Source organism: Perissodus microlepis, chromosome 17 (genome assembly GCF_051167445.1).
Source record: "Perissodus microlepis isolate ML-2025 ecotype Zambia chromosome 17, ASM5116744v1, whole genome shotgun sequence".
Classification (NCBI taxonomy): domain Eukaryota; kingdom Metazoa; phylum Chordata; class Actinopteri; order Cichliformes; family Cichlidae; genus Perissodus; species Perissodus microlepis.
The window spans coordinates 29,783,212-29,805,907 of record NC_140477.1 but is presented as its reverse complement, the minus strand read 5'-3'; the positions used below and the strand labels follow the sequence as shown (position 1 = coordinate 29,805,907).

General features: G+C 41.6%; 1 protein-coding gene across 3 annotated transcripts in view; it reads right to left on the bottom strand.

Annotated features, from left to right (window-relative positions):
* Positions 1-774: 774 nt before the first annotated feature.
* atp11b (ATPase phospholipid transporting 11B) overlaps positions 775-22,696 on the bottom strand; it is a 50,355-nt gene continuing 28,433 nt past the window's right edge. The window contains exons 24-31 of one of the 3 annotated variants that reach the window (XM_084911052.1): positions 22,476-22,603; positions 22,024-22,162; positions 21,600-21,623; positions 20,589-20,654; positions 19,808-19,911; positions 16,823-16,988; positions 9,476-9,639; positions 775-4,384 (exon numbers count right to left, since the gene is read on the bottom strand). In XM_084911052.1, the coding sequence (XP_084767178.1) occupies positions 4,303-4,384; positions 9,476-9,639; positions 16,823-16,988; positions 19,808-19,911; positions 20,589-20,654; positions 21,600-21,623; positions 22,024-22,162; positions 22,476-22,603 (873 nt within the window). In that variant the 3' untranslated portion in view covers positions 775-4,302. Of the gene's footprint in view, positions 9,640-16,822; positions 16,989-19,807; positions 19,912-20,588; positions 20,655-21,599; positions 21,624-22,023; positions 22,163-22,475; positions 22,604-22,696 lie in introns of all 3 variants that reach the window. The other 2 variants (XM_084911051.1, XM_084911055.1) reach the window with 2 other exon arrangements.

Below are 22,696 nucleotides of genomic sequence, written 5' to 3'. Positions count from 1 at the left end.
AAAATGCTAATGGCACAAGAAAGTTGATTTGAGAGATGCATTACTTTAAAGTTCTTTTTCTAATTCTCGATGCAGAATTAAAAAAAATAAAATAAAATTATACATTAAAGAGCAGTATAAACAGATCAGGAATAACATTATGGCCACTGACAACACTGATCATCTCTTCATCATGGCACCTGTTAGTGAGTGGGATATCAGGAAGCACAGGAACGTTTTTTAAAAAACAATGTTCTGCTGGGAAACATCTGGTCCTGCTAGCCATGTGGATATTACTCTTCACACATACCACCTGCACAAGCGTTACTGTCAACCTTGTAGATACCACAGTACGGCTTCAAGGGTCTAGTGGAGTCCATGCCTTAAAGGGTTGGGGATGTTTTGAGAACAAAAGGGGGACCAACACAATAGTAGGGCATAGAGTGTAGCTTACAAGGATGTGACATGAGGACATGAACACTAACTGAAAGGTTGCACTAAACTCTGGTTTTCTGCCTAAAAATTCTCACACTGAGGGAATTTCTTTTTACGACTGCAGCACTTCACATTATTGATGAAAGCAGTAAAAATGGACAGTATCCCAGCATGTTCATGGATCTTCATGTGGGTGGAGTCTGTGTTCATTCCTCTCAGCTATGTGCTGCACGTCTTAATTGTGCCATCTCTCCCTCATTAACTCCATGGAGCGTTATCAGTGGTAAGCTGCTCCACTTGCCTTTGGTGAGGGTCCAACTTCCCACGACTGTTTTTAAATGAGTGGAGGCCACAGACCTGTTACTTTAAAAATGTTTTTATTTCGTAAATCGAACAGCATCTTCAGCTATAAGACAGGTTTACAGACAGTAGAGGACAGACAAACAGCATCAGATAACAGAAGAAATTATGTAGTAATGCTCAGGTGCAGCACGACTTACTGATGAGGAGGGAACAAACGAAGTCAGACTGAGCGCTGACATGCATCCCCGCATCTTTCTGATGGGCTCCGAGTGACAGGCTGCACGACACTGGCAGCTGACATTTCAATCTGAACTCCCTCTATTTACGATCAGGGGTTTTGTAACTTCATGCAAGTCTGCAAACTTTTATTTTGAAAGAGCACCTTGGCACTGAAGTCATCAGCCTCCAGCTCTGATCTTACTTTTCAACTTAAACAAGTGGTTTGATCTTTAGTACCAATTTCCACTCATGCTCATGCCTCAGTGGATGGACATGACGATCACGGGGGCTTGAGGCGTGATGAAATATTAAGTCACCACTCTGAGTTATGTGACTGAGTAATCATCTGCTTCTACAAAACCCCTCCAGGCCTTGTATCTGAACTCAGATACAAGGCCTCCGGATGACGTCAGTGCTGCAGCGCTTTATAGGATCTGGTCCGTGTTTTCACACAAGCTCTTTTCACGGCTGTTTGGAACCCGGGGCAGAGAAAACAGCCGTGAAAAGATCACTTTGGTGCCACTTAGTAGTGGATTACATTAATTAAAAACATTTCCAGCCGTCACGGCTGTGGTGGAGTGTGGAGAATAAATTTCGAGCTGTTATTACTTTTGTTTCAGTCTAACAGAGACTGTTATGTAATCAAGTCTGCTACTTTGAAAAGGGAGGCTGTTTTGGAGCCACGTAACCACCACCTCCAACATGTGACACCATTATTTTGGACACTACTGGTGTCCACATTGAGCACAAGGGGGCATCAGAACCGCACTGACACTGCAGGTGTTTTGGGCTTTGTGTCACTTGCCTTTGGTCAGGAAGGACTCGCATTTCCTCCTCCTGCCATCTGCTCCAAAATATCATGCAGAAACTCTGCAGTGTGCAGTGCTGATGCCCCCAAACACCGAGCTCAGTGGTCGCTCTGTTATCTGGGTTGATGTGGTGTCGGGAGGTGGGGTCAGTGATGACATCACCTGACCTTTTAGCAGACTCATATCGTGACAATGATGATTATTGCTTCACACGAGTGTACGGGTTCAACCTGAACAAAAACGAATGTCGTAACGTCACCCACGCGGCTACCTCAGCTCGCTGTGATGTGGGCTGTTTCCCCAGCATTAGAGGACTTTTTTACCTCTATTTTAAAACATCAGTCATGTGCTAGTGTGTGTAGCAAACAATGTTTCAAGTTGTGATGTGCACTGGCTCTTACAAGATCTCACACAGAGGGAATGTTTTGACATGAGATCAACTGAATGCGTGTTACAGGAGGAGGGTCGTGGAGCTGGAAAGACGTGGAGGGTCAGGGAAAAGATGCCGCTGTGCGAGGCGCCAAGTGTTTTTAAAGCCATCTTCTAGTTTAAAAAAAAGGAAACTAAAAGAAATCAGCGTATTTTAGTCCCTTTTTTAAAAAGGTATTAAAGGGATGATGGTGAATCAAACATCCACATTGAGTTCAAAAAGCAGCCAGACAAGGAGTCCCAGTAAAACACTGCAGAGGCATGGATATCCTGGCTTAAAGTGGTTCCTACAGCTCCCATAATGCAACTTGCTCTGCTGGTTACATCCTGGTCTTTCCAGCTCCACGCTCAGAAATCATGACTAAGACTTTCTGTTAAATCAAGATCAAGTTTAACACAACACGCACACACGGTGGAATAACACAACTGTGTTCACAGAAACTTTGTAATCTATTGAATACTTTTATAAAACTGCATTAAGTTATAGTTTCCTTTATCCACTGTGAGCCCAGCGGTGCATCAAGGTAGATATTTTATTAGCAGATATGAGGTCAACTCGTCAACTGTGTAAAATGTGGAGCAACAGTGTGGTAGTGATCTTAGTGAAACATCCTTTTTGGCCCTGTTAAGTATTTAATATCACACCAACATCCTGCTTGCACATACGCTGATATGAGTAAAAGTGGTAGTGCCGGGTGGTCGCTGAGATCATTCAAATACGTACAAACGGCTATGATGGACCGTACCTCCTTCAACCAACAGAGAAAAAACAAAACACACACACACACACCTCCAACAGCAGGTGGAGACAAACACACATGGGGGGGGGGGGGGGGGTAATAAAATAACAATGTAACAGCAAAAAATGTGATTCAAATGGTTTCAGATGTGAACGGTGACAATGACTTTTCCCAATGAAAAAAAAAAAGAAAGAAAGAAAAAGAAAGAAAGAAACCCAACAAAATAATTTTGATATGTGATTTGTGCAAATGCTCTGCTTTTCCTTTCCCCTCTGAACTTTAACACATTCTGCTGTCTTGGGTCGACGTGCATCAGCCACGGTTTGGAAAAGCATCTCACTGTTACAGCCTCACCGGAAAAAGCATAAATAAAATAATGGTGTCAAATCGGACGTATTTTTAGGCAGCTGACATGGATGACTCTGCCAGACCTCGTGGGCTTTAATGCTGAGATGCTTCTGGTCGCCGGGCTGGGTGACAAAAGGCATTCGAGGAGAACAAATTTAACAACAAGCTCCCACAAGCGTCCATCTGCAGTACCTCCAATAATCTGACCTCTTCAAAAACGTATGGCTTTTTAAAACATTGGGCCTCTTTCACAGTGGTGCACTGGGAGGGGTGGGGGGGGACAAAGAGGCCAGAACAGACGACAAAAGCAGCATGAACAACAACAAGTCTCCTTTAACAATATAAGCTTCTGTACAATCAGGCACAAAAAAATAAACACTTTTCCTTTTAAACTCCAGTCGGAATCCTTTTTGGTCTTTGGTACCGCGGTAGAGATGAGGCTTCATGTTCTGGATGCTGCAGGGCTGTGGTGGGAGGTCTGAATGAAGAGTTTTTGTAGCAGTTTATGGAAGCAACAGGATGTTTTGCTACGTATATGATCCTGGCTTGCTGTCGACCTGACAAATCCTCTGGATGCTCACTTTGACACTCGCAGCAAAAAGTGTACTCAGTCAGAAATCGCTGTTTTGACAATGAAAGGGCTCCAGAGGAGTTCACGTGACTAAAAACTGATTTTATGGAGGATGTTTTCCAGTTTGATGGACTTGCAGATCCGCTTGCAGGAATCCAGGCATTTTACAGCTCAGACACAGACCGGATCTTCAAGCGTAAACGTAGCTGCACAAATAGCTCGCACCACATGTTCCATTTCCTTCAGAGTTTTCGCTCCCATCTGACGTTCCTCTCAGCATAGACTCAAACGAGTTCTTTGGATCCTTATCCCATTTGTAGCAGTGCTGCATCCTGCTGGGAATTAACCGAGTTTAAAATGAAATTGTTTTGAAAATGGTGGCTGAGGTTGCGGGGGGTGTGATTATGACTCATAATGGAGTGGTGGCTCTCCCCCCGGCCCCCTGTGCTACAGTCAGCGGCCCCGGGAGTCAGCAGTGGGTGGCCTCGATGGGCGACAGCGTCAGGATGCTGCGATCGTTGGAGTACAAGTTCTCCGTGTCGCTCCAAGACCTGAAAACAGGCAGCAGGGTGAGTGACGGTTAGAAGGCTGGCCTAAGTGGGTTTCTGCGTGTGGGTGTAAGAGTGGGGCTGAGCTATCACTAGCTTACACTGCTGTCCACAGGTTGGTGATTACAATCTACACAACCAGGCTGGAAGAAGCAGAGAAGAGTGAGTGAGTGATGAGTGAGGTTAGTAATGGTGTGATGGTGTTAGTGAGTATCACAAGTCTCTCCTCAGTAACTCGCACTAATCTTTATCGGCAACGGCCCACAATTTAAAAGTCCTGCACTCAGTGACTGAACCAAAGAAGGCACAACTGTTTACCAAAGCTGTACGGTGGCCCCGAGAGGTCAAACACATTGCAAGAAAACAAACCCCACACACCCTGACAAAGCAAAACAGAAGTGTTGTTGGGAGACAAACATGTATCTACAGCATCTATTTTGTCCCTCATAGGAATCCTCTGCTTCTTTTAAGCGTGTCTCGGTGTGTCGCATGTGTTGGTTTCTGTCACTTCCACAGCTGTTCCCCAAAACACTTCTGTGTTTTTTGAGATTTTCTTTCCTACTTCCATTGTATTTTTTTCCACTTCGTTTGCATTTTGTGTGCTTTGCAGTGTTTTTCTAGTTGCTGGTGTTTCTGACCTGTTGGGGTCCCTAATAATGGGACGTTTTCATTCATCTTTTTGTGGCTGTAGCTTTTTACACTATGAAGAGGCGGGGCTCATGGAAAACAAGGTGATGTCACCCATTACTTGTGCCATTTAGAGCGATATTTACTTTAGGATGTTTGTGGTGGGAGCAAACGGCCAATCAGCTACACGTCAGTGTTTGCACCCTTACTGGAGTATTTGCCAATCATATCGTGGCTCTCCCATCGAGATTCCAGTGCTGGGAATTGGGGTGATCACTCACAAAGAATAACACCCATGTGGACACGCACCATCAGTCAGTTTTAAAGATGGCACGATCCTGGCTGGAACTGAATTAGATACCAGAATAAAATGCAAAGCCTGACACTCAACATTACAACAAGGGTTCTACATACAGGTTCATACAGTAGATGTGCTTCTTCTAACAATTGCCTCCAGAAATGTGTTTAAGACAGGTTTAGCTGTTTTCTCCACCTGTGTTTTCCCTTTGAGGAGCTGGGGAGAGACTTGAGCTACTCAACTCATGAGTAGAATCATAAAGAGAAATAAAATTAAGATGAACAAGCATCAGAAACATTCTTTCATCATTTATCAGCTTCAAAATAATCATTAGCATCTGATATCCTGCCTATTAAATATACAACAGCAGGGTTGATTTGCTATTCTTTAGTACTGAACACAAACACATACAGTGCATAACGTTATATGACATGACTGAGTTACAGCCAATTCCCTATTATTAGCTTGGTGAGCTGAGACTCCTTTGGAAATATCTAACAAACAAATCGTCCATACAGTCTCATCCATTTGGTTTATGTGGGACCAGAAAAACATGAACACAGCAAACACTGTTTGAAACGGCTTTAAAAGTCACAACACACCAGCCTCCAATGTGCTGACTCACATCAAAGCTGAACCAGAGTTCACGATCAGAGCTTCCGCCTCAAAGCTCGAGCGAGGAGTAACAGAGAGACCACAGCTCAGCATCCACTGACGTCAAACAGCACCTCCAAGCCTGGCTACCACATCTGAACTGACATCACAACTGACAGCTTTTACAAAAATCAACTGTTTTGTGTTGTCCAACTTCAGAGTTGCTGCATCTCTCACCTAACACCCCCCCAAAAGATGTCAGTAGGTCTACTCAAAGTATATCTCTCAACCTTTAGTCTAACACCAACATGAAGACAACTGTTTTAATACCTGCTAAACAGAAGAAAAGAAACTACAGGGGCACCCAGGGACTTTAAATAGACTCATGACTCAAATGGTTTGACTGGGGGCGCTCTCACATGCTGTCACATGCTCAGCTGTCTACTCACAGGCGGGGGGTGGGGGTGGGGGGTTATAGTGAAGCATCTCAGTACTAAAAACCATCGTTGCTCCCTGGGTTACGATGAACTATGTTAACACCTAAAACTGTTTTTTGGGGGGTTATAAGACGGTGGCAGCGTGAACCCAAGAAGAGGAAAAGAACAAGCAGATTTCTGACAAGACGGCTCACAGGGGACGGTAACAGTACATGAATAATTAATCTGGAAGGTCGAACAACATTATGCAGATTTCAGACACGGAAGGACAAAGACGCACACAGTGAGGACAGAAAAACTCTGTGTGTGTGTGTGTGTGTGTGTGTGTGTGTGTGTGTGTGTGTGTGTGTGTGTGTGTGTGTGTGTGTGTGTGTGTGTGTGTGTGTGTGTGTGTAGGCACAGATAGATACATACATGATTATATTGTTTACAAAATACCAAAGGCAACAGCAGCCCCCATGCAACAAGACACACTCTGGGCATTCATGTTTTTGTTCCTGTAATTTGAACCTGTAGGGACGATAACTCCACCCAACTGGAACACCATGGGATTTAAAACGAGCACGCCTTCAATCATGGCCTCTTCCCAGAAGCATAATAAGGCTTCAGGATCCGATAGAAAAAGATTGGAGGAAGTAGCAGGGAGAAAAAAAAAAACCCACCTCAAAACTGAGACTGAGACTACACATCCCAGCAGCCCCTCTGGTGTCCTAAGCAGTCTTCTTCTGTTTAGGAAGTCTTTTTGTTATAAAACCTGCATTTTTCCCCTAAAACTTCCAGAAAAAACATTCAAATCCAAAAACAAAAAATTTCTGCTTTGTCACGAAAATATTTAACCTTGGCCAGCAACAGGCCAAGTACAGCAGCCAACTGTAACTGGGCTTCCAATAAATATGAGATAAATGCGTCATGTATTATATAAGTACTACATATGCTTGCTATATGTCCCTTCCAGTCATTAAGCATAGAATATAGGAATGGGTGGATATATTCCATTTCCTCTATGGCAGTATCCTAGCATTAAGGCCAAATATTAGCTGGCTCTCACTACCTGTTTAGGCGTTCTTTGCAGTTTCCTGCTTTTTGCCATCACACCCAAAAGGTGAAGAAGAGCGAGAAGAGGAACGCATAGGGGAGGGAGGAAAATAAACTTGCAGAATCAGCTACGAGTTTGTTACTCCACTTTGTTTTTTTGTATTTACAGTATGAAGCACAGCTAGGCAAAGCATTTTCTAGATGTTCATTATTTATTCTTTGGCGAGAACAAACTGGCAGCCATGTCCTTACTTGGAAGAATACGACTGATTGGTTTGTGCCAAGGTCAGAAAACAAAAATCAATCATTCCCACAGGAAGAAATTCATCTAAATTGAATCATGCATTTAGTGGCAGTTTCTCCCTGAAGCAAAGGGGCTTCAGCAAAATGACCCTGACATCAGATCTGCTAAAACATTTCATGGTAGATAACCCCCCCACAGCTGAGGGAATAATGAAGGGTATAAATATTAAAGCATGGGACCCAATTTATCATCTCACCAGCTGAAGCAAAGTCTAACGTGATCATCTGATGCCAAACCAGAGGTTATTGATTGAAAGATGTAACTGCAGCCAGGAACAATGTCTCTACTATGAGAATGTTCAAAAAGATTAAAAACAACTTCTTCACATAAGACGTTGTCATTTATTAGTCCCCATGCGGGCTACGGGGAGACCCCTGAATCCCTTATTTGCCCTGCATGCTGTCATGACCTTTACACACACACACAAACAGTTAGAAACAAACAAATACACATGCTCACACCATCTAACTCAGTGCGATCAATACTGAGGGTCCCAAGCTGTTTAAACAAATAATGACTGCTCAGCAGAGAGGGCTGATCAGTCGATAAATCGATGACCCCACAGAGTCGCCGGGGTTCGGGTGAAAAGACACAGATTGCAGATTGCAGATTTCACTGCAGATTGGTCAGACCGATAAACTGAAGTTGTTAAAGCTGCACCTCCCCCCCCTCCCAAAAAAAACAAACAAACAAACAAAGAGATAATCAAACTGTTTCCGTTTCATCATCCTTTTGTCACAAAGTGGACTTGCAGCTTTGAAGAAATCTGCATAATCAAATGCTCATTTTCTGCTGTAAACTGGAATATTTCATTTTCTCTCTGCAGCAAAGACCTCGCATTGCAGTTACTGTTCAATCTCATTGCTTCGGCTTACCACTTAAATGTTTTTGACAGCTCATCAGTCCCAGAAATATCTAAATCCACATTATTATTTGGACAAGTTAACCATTGTCTGGTCTCATCTCATGTGAAGTAGCTTTTCAATGAAAAATAGGGCCTGTTAGTGAATACAAGGCTAACAAACCGACTTTAATGCAGTGCTTGGGTTATCTGTTAAAGCGCATTGCAAAATTCCTTGAAACCTTAGTTATTCCTTGGTTATTAATCAGACTCACTGCCATGTGATTTTTGGAGAATATTTTGGAAAGGGTAACAGACAAGACAAACAGATCACAGCATGTTGTTAGGACACAGACACATGGGTTAACATACAGACAAACCCTTAAATATGGGTTACACAAGACAGACCCGCTGGACACCGGTATATCGTGTATTAATAAATAATACTGTAACCCAGATTCTCCTTGTTAGTCTGCCAAACATTCACACCTGCATGCTTTGTAAGACAGCACAGCCATCAGAATCGCCCTGTGGTTTTGGTTCTATGGAGTACTGATGCATTTCTGTGGATATGACATTAAGCACACCCTTCTGTCTGGTTAATCAGAATGTTCAGACTCCAGACTCCCAACACGGACTTTGATGGAAATGAGAAACTCATAGTAGTGCAGTCCATGATGGCTTGATCCACATATGTTCAGCCTCTAACTCCTTCTTTTGGCTGCTGTCCCAAAGTCCTGCTAAGATTCAGCCTAAAACCAGCCTCTAGGAACACCTGGAGCCCAGCTTCCCCACCACTAAGTTCAAATTACTATAAATCTGAACAAGACTTACAGTTGACCTGCAGTCACATTATGGGCTACAACGGTCGGGACTGAAGCCCAGATTTCTGACACCAAGAGGTGCCGAGGGTTCGTCATTCAAAATCACGCTTTCTCGATGTCGTAGTCTTCCCCACCTGTTGTTGCGGCTGGATGTGTGGCAATTGTTGGCGCTGGCCTTGCAGCGTCCAGTCATTTGCTCCAGGAGGCGGGCCAGGCGGGTACAGCCGCTCTGCCCCTGTTGGTAGCAGCACAGGGATTCCATGCAGCTGAGGTTCTGCACCTGGGAGGCTGGTAGAGACTGGAGGGAAGGCAAAAAGTGGAAGAAGCGCAGAAACAGAGGGAGAGAAAGTGAATAAAACAAAAATGAAAAAGGTGGCACAGAATGAAATCACAGAAAATTAAGGAGAAAAAAAAACAAGATTTGAGTGGAGAAAGAGAAGAAAACAAAGAAAGATCAAAACCAAAACAATTCAGGATGACTGGTATGAAAAGAGTGACTGGAGGATGATGTTTTGCATGCTGTCACAGCAACAGTGATGTACAAGGGAAAACATTCAAAACATGCTACATCAGGGATTGAAATGTGGTAAATAAATACTTAAAAACAAAACAAAATCCTATGAGAAAAAACATATGTTTGTAGTTAAACTTAAAAATGATCTGCTGTATAATTTTTGGGCAACATTAAACCAGATCAAGTGTCTTCGGCCTTGTGCCAAAACCAAATATCAATTGCTAAATACATAAAGTTCCTGCAGTGGTTCTATTCTAGGTTCCTGATAGTAGCTGGGCATTACACAAGATAGGCTGTGTAGCATCTGCAGCAAATGAAGACCACCCAAAGCTATTCTTTTCCTCCTTGTGCACCTCAGCAGAGGATTTTTGTTCACAGAGCAGAAGCTGTGGCATTAGACTACGACTACAAAACAAACCTTCAAGGAAAGATGACTTTTTGTTCCAGAGCCTCGAAAACTCAACGCAGGTCTTTCTGCTAGGCTGTCGCATCTGTGATGGATCACTTAGCATCAACATAAACATTTAACATAAACTAACCATAAGCCCATTTTTCTCTACTTCCTTATGCTCAGGCTGGCTCGCTATTAAGTTGACTTTTTTCGCAAGACTACATGTTTTGGGATTATTTAAAAACAAACAAACAAACTTTTTTTAAAACTAGATTGCTTAGTGAGCCAGTGGTGCACTCGTAGATAAAGCTAAATTAAATGAGAAACCTGTCTGCTGACCTAAGGAAGCACCTGACAGTAGGTGATGCAGTAGAGACAACGAGGAAAAAGTGACAGTGGTGTAGAGTTACACTTATTCAGCTGGCATTGTGTTCCCTACTACTACCTCTCAAGTGTAGGTCCCATTTATTACTGTGTATTACATGAACATAATTCATAAATCTACTATGCTAATAGTATTGAGGAAAAAGGTTTTGATTGTTTTGAAGGTCCAGTAACACACAGGTACAGTTCGATACTGTGTCATAGTACAGAATCAGAAAGTTGAGATATCGCCAAAGTTGGCTTTTGTACAAAACGGTTTCTAAACTCGATCATTTCACGATGTCCCCTCTAATGTGGTAATGCTGACAGTCATTTGTGTCTGGGTAAGTGACCCGTGGATTCCAGTGTGCTTTCACTTATGGATGTTGTGCTTTTCTGCAGCTGAAACTGGAGACATGCTAGGCATGAATCCAAACTTCTGCTTCCTCGCTGGAGACAGCAAAACAAAGACAGGTCACGGTGAATATGAATTACTCTGACACTGTCAGGTGCTCCAAGGTTATACTATAAATGTCTGGTTTTTAGACTCAGGTTCTATTGTACAGCGTTTTCTCTATTGAAAAAAAGAAAAGAAAAGCTGGGGCTGTTGAAAACAGGAAAAGAAGCACAACCACAGCTGTAGCTATGAACATTACGCACCTTATTCTACTGATTATCTGTTGGAGAAATATCCTTTCTAAGTAGACAGCACCATATGAGTCTGTCTTTAGATTAACTAACAATAATGATTTTGAAATGAACCCCTGCATCAACCTGTGGAGAACCAATGAGTCATCACAGAGCCTGTAAATACAGAGCCAAATTCAGCACTGCAGTGTTTTCAACCAACTCTTGGGTTTTATTATTTATTTTTTAACCTCTAAAAAAAGAGGCAGTCACATAATTCAGAGATTAAAACAAGACCAGACTGTAAGATTAATAATTCTCATGTAAACCTTTTGAAAAATGAATGCTAGAGCTGAAGGCTTTGCCATTAAAATAGCCAAGGCCTCAGTGACAGCTGTATGGTTGACGTCATCCTCTGGCTGACTTACCACAATATTAATTACAGCTTTCAACTAAGTTCTTGCTTTCTGTCCTGTTACTGAGCACAGCATTTTGCTGCTTTAAAGAGAAACAAGAAAGTGCACGTCGATCTGCGTGATAGAATAATCTTGGTTTCTAGCACTCACAAAAATAACTCACGGAAACAAAAACTATTAAATTATGGAACTAATGGGAAAAAAAGATATTTAAAGTCATAATTGAAAAGGAATTAAAGGTGATGTAAAACCCTTACAAGCAAGCAAAGATATATCACTGCGTATGAGATGAAAACATGGCAAGGACAAAGTCAGCATGCCAACAGCATTCTCTCTGTGTCTAAACTCTGAACCCATACCTGATCAGAAACCAGTGAGGGGTGAATTGAGACCGGGTTGGGAAAAGGATGAGTAAAAAAAAATCATGGTTGGGTAAGGGGAGGACAGGGTCAGTCACATCTGGGCAGGGAAGGACGGTGTTATTCACTGACAGGTAAGGGAAGGATGAAGTTAATTGTGACTGGCTGGGAAAGCATGGGGTCACTCATATACAACGTGGGACAGACACAAAGACAAACAGGAATCTTATTTGAGTAACGAGTTAAAAGGCTGTGTGGGAGCAGCTGTGACAAACAGTTATGGGTTAATGATCAAGGGCTGCAGGTTGTGCAACTGAGTGCAGCTATGAAAGGGTGCACAGGGTTGGTTGGTCCTCAGGTGAAGACGATGCCCAGGCAGTGATTGTACAAGGAGGGGGGCAGATGGAAGTGAAGTACATGTACGGTACTACCTAAGGGAGCATGAGTCTGGGCCGGGGGCAGCAGGGGGAGGATAAGCAGCTAGCAGGTGCCAATTGTCCTCCCCTGGGCTCCGCTGGGCTTTAACAGGGTCATATTCTGGGCCGACTGAACCCTCACCCTCTTCCATCTGAAGGACACAAGATGCTTACAGTGAGCCCCACTAGCTAGTCATACAGTCAACCTTGCGGACGGTTGGCTGAACACTAAAAAAACAAACCAGGTGCACTGCAAAACACATCCTTCTTAGCAGTTTCATCTCATGTTCAATCTTTAGGTGTTTACTGAAACAAAACGATTTGGATGATTGGATCAAATAATTGCTACATTTCATTAATTGTGCAATTTGTCTAAAGGTATCAAATATTTGTTCTTATTTTGATTTACATGCAGATCAGCTTTTGTCTCGTACAGCTGGAAAACAATTTGAGGTACAGTGGATATGTTTTCCAGTGCTGCTTATTCACTAACTGGAGGATTCATTAGTCAGCAAGCAAGCGATCATTCGGTCAAGAGCCAGTCCAGGCTGCACTATAGGGGGCCAGTTAATTGGGGGAATTTCTGACCTTCACTCTACAGTGTACTTGAATACATTACTTCATACAGAGAGGCCAAATCAATGCCGCTCCTTCTTAAAGCCCTTCACAAGTGACCTTCTCGACAAAGCAGAAGAGCTGACAAGTCCAGCTGCTTCCTGCTTTTTGCTCAAAGTCCCCTGCTGCACATTTAAATCACAATTTAATTAGGACTGCGAGATAATCAGAAATCACTAGTTGAGAATAAGTGAAATAAGTCTTTTAGAAAATGTAAAGGGCTTTGATGAGGGCACTAGTGGAGGGCTTCATTTCCTACAAAAGTTAAAGACAACTAAGCACAGTGGCTAGACGGCCAGTGCGCTCAAAAACGGCCGTGAAACTAGGCAACAAATGAGCAGAAAGAAGCTTCATTCATATGACAAGCATCTTGAGGGAAACAGAGATAGAAGCACATCTATTAGAATCCAAAGCAATTAACCTGCTGCTGAATCTATCAGAGCTGCAGAGTAGGCAAACAACAGTAAACCCTAGAGAGCCCTCTGGGTTCTTTTACGATTACCTCTATCTAATCTAATTAAGAAAAAACAAAAGGAAACTGAATAGTTCCGGAATTATCTCAGCAGAGCTGAACATACTGCATTATGCAGCACATTAACATGAATATACCATTAAGATTTTGAACGCAGAAATTCAACAAATCGCTCAGACTGAGTGAATCTGTTTAGCATAATGTGCTCTGTACCCTCACCTGTGCTCTCCAAATCAATAGCTGGTTTCTGCTCATTTAGTTTCTGAGATGAGACCAGCTTTATCTTTATACAAGCAGCCCGAAACACATTCAGACGGTAGTTTATTAGGTACGCCTAGCTAAAACTTTTAACGAGAGAGGCAATAAACCCTACTGTCATAGATGGCACATTTAGTTGCTGTTACAACAGTTTCAGATAACTGATTCAACTTGACTGTAACTTACAGGCTGTTTGTCAGTGAGGACAAAAAGCAACTCACAACCCAATCTATCTGCCCCACTAACTACAGCCTGCAGATTCAGTTTACTTTGATAGTGTATAAACCAGCGACTAAGTGTGCTATAAACTAGCATGAACAGTAAATCCAGCCCACTGTTTTTTGAACCATACAAATTAGCAAGCTATAAAAACATGCAGAAGCAATAAAAATTCAATGATCCTTGCTCATAACAAAAGTAATAATAGCAAAACTAAATATGACCTCTGTATCAACCAAAGATTTGCTCACCTTGGACAGTTAAAAAGAATAAAAAAACTCCCCATTTGCTCATGTTCACTCATTAAGAGAGAACCACCCTAAATTTGGCTCTTTGGCCTTTGTGTTATCAAATAGAGCTTATGCTATTGTTAGCATTTTCCTTACAGGTTTTTATCCTGACATCAACTACGAAAGAGCAAGATCTTCAATTCAATCAATGAAAAATACGTGAGACAACACAGGGTTTCATTCATAGCAACATGCTGCTGTACAAAACAGTCCAAACCAGTTCAAGAGTCTGTCATGCAGCTGTGGGAGTGGCAGTCTTGCCCTGAGGATCTGCCTAAAACCATGCAGGTGGATAACGCTGAGCTAAGGAGGGCGTTTCCGTGTCCTAGATTGAGTTGTTTTAGTTGGGCATACATCAAGATAGGTGACCATGCCATATAGATAAAAGTAGTGGATTGATGGGCTGCACCATGCATCTGATTCATGTGTCACTTTAACATGTGAGGGGCATTCCAGATTGTGCTCATGTGACAAGACCACTTGCTGATGGTCAAGAGGTAGGTTTGACTGAATGACGATCAGAGCCGCCTCCCCAACACATTTCCCCTTACGTTATGAGCGCTGAGGGAAAGAGTCAAGAGTCTATGAGCCCTCACAGGTGATTCGGCATTCATTCATTCTCTCCCCCATTCATTTATCCATTTGTACATGCAGTGGGTGGTGGGGTAATGACAGCGGCATGCTGTGACAGGCAGGAGTGGAAAGCGGTCTCAGAACACATTCTCTACATCAGTCTCTCACTGAAAATGCAACACATGCAGCGGCTGAAGTGCTTGAACCCGATTCTTCGACATGATCTCCAACCACACATTTATATATTCTCTACATCCCAGTCACAGAGAATGCTGATTGGCTTGTGCAGAGCACGCAGTTACAGGCATGAAACAAAGGCTCCTACTCTAAAACTGACAGTACACAACGCTGCAGTTGTGGTACTGCCAGTGTTAGAAAAATGACCAAATAAAGTTGAGACCTGGGAAAAAGAACATTTGAGTTTTGTATGAATGATCTTACATAGGAGTGCTTATTCCATAAAGCAATACTTCTACTTTCTACGGACTTTTTGCAGTGTGCTGTGTACAGGATTTTAACTACTACACTGTGTATTTTTGGCCAAACAGAATTAATGTGAAGAGAGGTGCACAGCATGCTTTGATGTCACTGTCAGGTCACGCCACATTATCAAAGAACAGCTTCCTAAAAAGGGTAAGAATTGATACGTTTTCAATTACAAAAGCAGGGCAGCAACTCTGTGTTAATAGCTGAAAAATCATAGAAATATAGATTTATAAGTACAGCTGGATCACAATACAAGTACACACACAGTACAAGAATATTGCATTTGAATAAGGCACTCCTTATAATATTTTGAATTTTGTTTTGGGTGTATTTTAAGTCCACGGCTGAATCACTCAATTCCTCTACCTAATTTTGCCCAGCTGGCTCTTGGCTCTGGACAAAGGCTGCAGAGCGATGAAGTCATCACCTATCGCCACACGGTTGGAATACATCTACACCAGGAGAGTGCACACAGAGGATAGGATGAAGACACACAGAGAGGTTAAAAATCAAAGTCTCTCTCTCTCTCTCACAGACACACACACTACCACAGACACACACACTACCACAAACCCACTCGCAGAATCGCACACACAGACAAAACAGGACAAAGGTTAGAGCAGAAAATACAAACTCCATGTAGGACTGGACAAATTTCGAAAGAGAAGGGTCTAAACTAAAACATAAGCAATCTCCAGCTGGACAAATCAATACAGCAACAGTGTGGGTCCTCTGAAAGGTGACCATGCACAGTGTGGAGCTGGTCTGCGTGTCTGTGATCAAAGGAGAGTCATGCAATGTGTGTATAAACACCAAGTCCTTCTTGTGCTGCCAAGTTGATTACTTGTGACCACATAGGCTCATTTAAACAACACGATGGGCAGAACCTTTTCTCCTCCCTGCCTCTGTCACATTTTAACTTTCAGTGGCATTTTAGTTTATTTCTTCCCTCCAGGCTCTTTTCAAATAGCAGGAAATATAATTTCCCTTTGTGTGAAACAAGTAGGATTATGTATTAAATCTAACGCTTGACACACAAGTTTAACTACTGGAAAGCATTTGGCCCTTTTGCCAATTTTTTCATTCTGAGCCTGCAGGAAACCCCAAACCCACAGAAACTTTTTTTAGACTTGTTTACATAGATCTGGTAATAAACTAACAATATCTGACTTATTCTCAAAGTCTGTTAACTACTTAAGAATACTGTCATCTTTCATTGGCTTTCACCCTTTTTAAAACGATTTCAATGCAAGTGAAAACAGAGAAGTGGGTGAAGTATTCTCAGTAACTACAGTAGAGTCCAAACAGCAAGTAGAACAAAAGAGCACTTAGGCAGCTGCTGTGAACCAGAGAAAGTACAGAGTTAAGCCAGCACTGGCTCACAGGCAACAACCTATAAATGTCTTACCATCACACATTCATACTTTCCACTTTTTTTTTTCTTTTTTATAATACTGCTCCTGCACCTCCTCCCCTCATTACCTGACTCTTCTGAGTGCTGGTGGGCTGCAGGTGTCTGTACAAGACCTTCTTCAACACATCAGGAAAGAGGCAAGTTATGACGATGATGATAATGGCGAACCAGGCTGAACCGCTGGACAGCAGCTGCACAAAGACGAAGTACATGTCCTGGGTGTGCAGGAATGGCCTGAGGGGGCAAGGGGAGAGGAAACAATGTCTATTTTATGCTTAGAAAACATCTACAAGCCAGTTTGTCCAAAAGCAACAGTAACATTTGGTTAGCCTTAAAAAAAAAAAAAAAAAAAAAAAAAAAAAAAAAAAGAGAATCATACAAAACAAAACAGCAGCAGAGATGGGCAGCCAGCCTCCACTCTGCCCTGTTCACCATAAATTCAGGTTTTACTGGCAGTTGGAAGTCATGCTCTTAGAGTAATTTCATTATTTCCTGACACCAGAGTTTAATGACTGGTGCAGATGTCAGACTACAAATATCCATTATGGTCCAATATTATCAGCATGGCTCCTGCAAGTCTGAGTTCACTGGCCTGTGTAACGTGGTCGAGACTGATCTGTTCAACTCAGCAGACTACCAGAAAAAACAAAAACAAAGCAGTCGTGTGAGGTAGGGCTGAGCCATATCATACCGTTCACGGTAATACCGGTATAATGTTGGGCAACGACAAGAAAATGAAATATCGCGATAGAATATGGGTAAAACGCGCATGCGCAGTGCCTTTGTTTTCATACGCACATGGCGAAAAAGGCACGGCGACGACAGAGAATGACAAGGGCGAAAGCGGATCGTTGAATGAAACGGATGAACCAGAACTGGTTTGTAAAAATGCTGCAACTTCAGTGGTGTGGAACTGGTTTAGCTTTCGTCCGTCAGATACACAACAAAGCACTATTTTTGGTAGAGCGTGCTAGCGGGCCGTCGTTATTACCATGTTGTTTGGAAAATACGGCACACTTAAAATCAATCCTTTGATTTTTCTGAAAATCGACAGTGCCCCTTATAATCCCGTGTGCCTTATGTTTGAATTCTGGTTGTGTTTACTGACCTTGAAATGATTTTATGTGGTACACGGCGCTCGAAAATCTGTCAAATGTTTTAGTACGACTTTGCTAAGCTACGAACCCACACCGCTTGATGGATTGTCGGAGCATTACGGCTATCGTAGGCAGGCGCCTCGCGGAGTGATACGTACGGTGCTTCAACATAATATTACCGTATTGTGTGTGTATAACCTCTTTTTAAGTTTTGTGGATATTATACTTGGTTATGCTCAGGATATGTCAGCCAATTTCCACTGGAAATGCCTTTTGGTTAAACTGTCAGCAAGGAATTTGCATTTGCACTGTTACATTTTTATATAACTTTAATGCACATAAAAAACAGCTGCTTGTTTAAGTGAAAATACATTGATTTTTTTTTGCACTAATAAAATTGTGGAGTTGTAAAGTATTTTGTCTAGTGTCAATTATATCATTATCGCAAATTTTCAAATCTATATCGTGATAAATATTTTTGGTCATATCGCCCTGCTCTAGTGTGAGGTATAGTTTGACATCAGGGCTGAGCAATAAAACACTAAAAAGGTAAACTACTGTTATGTTCAACAGCTGTCCCAATAAAAGAGATAATAATAAATAAAAAAAAACAAAACAAAAAAAAAAAAAAACCCACTAAAATAGTTATTATGAAGTAATTTTTCCCTCAATAGAAATATGAGACAATGCTCAATATAAAGCCGATAGAACTCACTACATCCATGTTTTCACAGACAATACGAGAGGCCAATCACAGTGAGAATAGCACCCTGTCGAACCAATCATGGGGACGGACATGGTTGGAACACTGACATTAGTGTAGGAGGAGCCGCTGGCAGCAGCACATGTGCTAATGTTTGTGCTACTGCAGCGTTAGGGTTGTAACGAAAACTCGAGGGACAGCGTTACTGAACATGACAGCCATAAAAGGACGAGCTTATTATTCAAAAGAAGAGTCTGAGGACTTTGCTAAAGCCTGATAAAGAAGCAGAGCAACATACATTGCAAAATGAGTTGAAAGCACGTTTCCACATAAATGCCACATAAGCACCTGAAGCAAGGACATCCTTACACCATGCACAGCTAACTGTTTACCTGCACAATGCAATACCTTACTGTAATCTGTATGATGCAAGTAAGCACAGTTGAAAATGTTGATTGAAGCTGCTGGTTCAACTAGTTGTAAACATTTCTCTCAGACAGCACTGTCCCAGCTACACAGGAGTGTAGAGAGATCTGAAAAGCTATCATACTTCACCACCTGATCGGATTTGTGGTCAAATACAATGCATTTCAATGAGCCAGTCCTGTACTTCTTGTGCTTTCTCAAACCGTTTTTATTTATATTTTAGAAAAACTTGACAGTTAGGCCTGCGACAGACTGGCGACCTATACGTGGTGAACCCCATCTGTCGCACTATGGGAGCTAGAATAGCTCCCAGTCCCGCCCCCGCAACCCTGAATTGGATAAGTGAAAGGATGGACGGATTGTTGTCTTGAAGCATTAGCACACCACAATTGTGTGAATATATCACTTTAGTTTATGTTCTCTTTTTTATATTTGAAAGATTCCTGAATTTTTACTGATGATATATACAGAAAGCTTTGTTTATTTTTGGTGTTGTTCCCCCCAAAAACTGTTTGAATCTATATAAATCATCTTATTGGTCAGAATTAATATTTTAGATGACTGTAGACACACAGAATTACAGATCTGTATATTGTTCTATTTTTCTGTGTATTGTACATTTGTCATGCTCAGCTTCTAACAGAAAATAATATTTAAATGTTTAATATATATGAGAAAAAAACCTGAAAAAAAAAAGTGGTAAGAGCATTTTTTTGTTCATGTTGCCCAGACCTATTTGACATAAACATACAGCACACAGGAAGTAACTGAGTTTAAAAGCATCACTTTCCAGAAGCAAACAGAACTTGCCAAGAAGGTGTTCTTACCAGATGATGCCTCCATAGAAGAGAGAGAAGATGAAATAGAAGGCAATTGAGCCCCATGTCACAAAATGGTTCATCCACGTCCAAAAATGAGTCTCTAATGCAAGCTGACGTTACACACATACAGGAGGGGGAGGAAAAGAAAGATGGGTGTAAAACATGGATCCAGGGACAGGCAGTGCATCAATAAACTACAGCAATCTTCCTCCGTGCTATAAAGAGAGACCTTGAGGTGACACTGATAAATTATCTTCTCCAATTAATGGCCACTGACATCATCCTCATCACAACATCTTTCAACATATTTCATTAACGGGACTTTGACAATACAAATGTCTCCTTTTGAAACTGCATGTGTTTCTCAGCTTTCTGCTATGCAAACAGCAGCCATCATCCTTAGAGGGCATTACATGAGAAAAGACTCAAACACTCAAAAATAAATTGCTGATGTACTTCAGTGTCAGCTTGTCAACTTATTATAAATTCCTACATGTAAGCAAAACTCCAGCTAAGCTGAAGATATGTCACTGGATACTTCTTTCCCAGCCCTTGTTTACACTCACTGAATAACTTGGCTTCCTGCTGCTTTGTTCTCAGCAGGTGGCATACATACAAATCTGACTGGGAGAGTGCCTGCTATTATATGAACCCACCACTCATTACTCTGAAAGCTTCAAATGTAACCATGAGTGTCGTAAACATTACAAAATGTTCCAAACACAACTGCTTCTTTAGAAAGAGTACAGTGGTTTGTTGATAGGGTATAATATTTGATATCATTTACCTTTAACGTGACAGTGATGACCATGACAGTAAAGACCAGTGTTCCAAATGTCCAGTTCCCAAACATCTACAAAAACAGACATACAGTACTTCAGTTAATAATAATAAACAGCATTACAATGTAGTTTGGCACTTCCTGAAAATGATTTCATGAGGAGAGGAAAACAGAAGCTTTGCATAAATGTACAGACTGTGTGTTCGCATCTGTATAAGGGACGTTGTTACCCTACTGCTCTTGTTCCCTTGGATCACTGACAAGCTTTAGTCTACACATGTGGTGCAAAGAGAGACAAGTTCACTATGACTGTAGCCTTGGTTAACAAGTTCTTTCGGCATCACGGTGCCCAAAATAAGACCTCGGCCTCCAACTGTGTGAGTACCATCAGTAGCTCCACTGTTCTACTTATAGGTTGAGAGCTGTGGGAGACATTATTTTGTTGCCAGCCAATTCAGGACCCTGCTGGAGTCTGAACATTGAGGGCTAATAGTGACACACAGGGGAGTAAACACCATTTCTGGTCCTGTGATAGGAATACAGTTCAAGTTTGTGCTCGTTACTTTCAGAATTATGATTTAAACTAAAATCTTTTACAAACTCGGCCCCCTAACTGATATCTACCTACTTATAGAAAAATCTGACTAGATGTTAGTGACGATGGTTTCTGCCTATGCAGCTACGCTTTGAAAAAGGCAGAAATTCTATTCTATTCTAATGGTCATCAAACTCAAAATATAATATATTGTAAAATACTGTATATACTCAAAAATCGCCATTAAGGGTACAGGAGAGGTAGGAAATTATTAAACCAAGCCATGTAACTCTACTATGAGTTGATTCAGCATATTTCAAGACACCACTAATGTAAATGCTATGGACTAGTCATTTAAATTCATGCTCTTGAATAGCATCATTACTACTAATTTAATATTTCACTTAAAAGAAAATCTTTCTGGGAGTTCTCTCATTAGCTCCCTAAGAAGACATGCATTCATCTGTAGAGCAGACTCTTACCAGCTGCCTGTTAGCTCGCAAGATCTGAAGACATGCACAGCATGAAGGCAAAAGGGAAAAGGCGTAATCAACAAAGGACAGAAGAAAAAGACAACCAAGAGAGTGCAGTAAAAGTGAGTGCTTTCGGAAATACCAAACTTCAGAAAGAAAGAAAGATGATGAGATATGCAGCGGGACAGAAAAGGGAAGATTTGTTATGCTCTTAAACAAAAAGAATGACAAAGAGACAGATAAGAAAAGTGCAAGATGAAGGGAAGACGCGAGTGCAAAAATACCAGCGGGTAAACAGTCCCGTTAATGTCCGCAACACAACAAGATGCAATCACAAACGGTTACTCTATAGTATCTGTTTGCTACTTTTCTCGTTTTTGCTCTGAACTAACATTTGACTGATATCAGCATCATAGAGCATGAAAACACATACCTGTCCATTGCCCATAAGTGTGGTGTCCTCTCCCATTAGTATGTAGGACCCAAAGAAGAAGACAAAGGCGTGACAGAAACCCAACACAGTCCAGTACAAGAAGGTCCGGAAAGAGAGCAGAGAGTTCTTGCTAATATCCCTGCAGAAAATAAATAAATAAAAAGTTTTTTTTTTTTTAATATAATCCTTAAGAGCATTCATAGGATCCAAGCAAAGTTGCATGTTTCACTGTGATGAATAAATAAGTACATTACAATTTAGCGGTTCTGAAAAATAAAATGATTTATGTAACAAGCAGCATCTAGATGCTAACAGCCAATTTAAAAACATTACATAAAATTCCAATTAACACACACAAAAAAAGAACCAGTAGGCCAACTGTGTACGTAGATGATGACATAACAGAAAACAATATACAAAGTAGTGTTCACCTGGAGATGACATAAGCTCACCTGTACAGGCCAGGTTTGTTCTGCAATACATGCGGATGGACCAGCTGTTCAAACAGACTGTACACAAGGATTGGCAGCGAGGTGAAGCAGATGTTGTACAGTGTCAGATAAACACTGTCGTACAGAGTCTAGGTTGGACAGAGACAGCATTTCACTCATCAATGACCCATTAACAAGAACTGATATCCACAACTCGTTCAACAGACCTTAAAGATATCAGG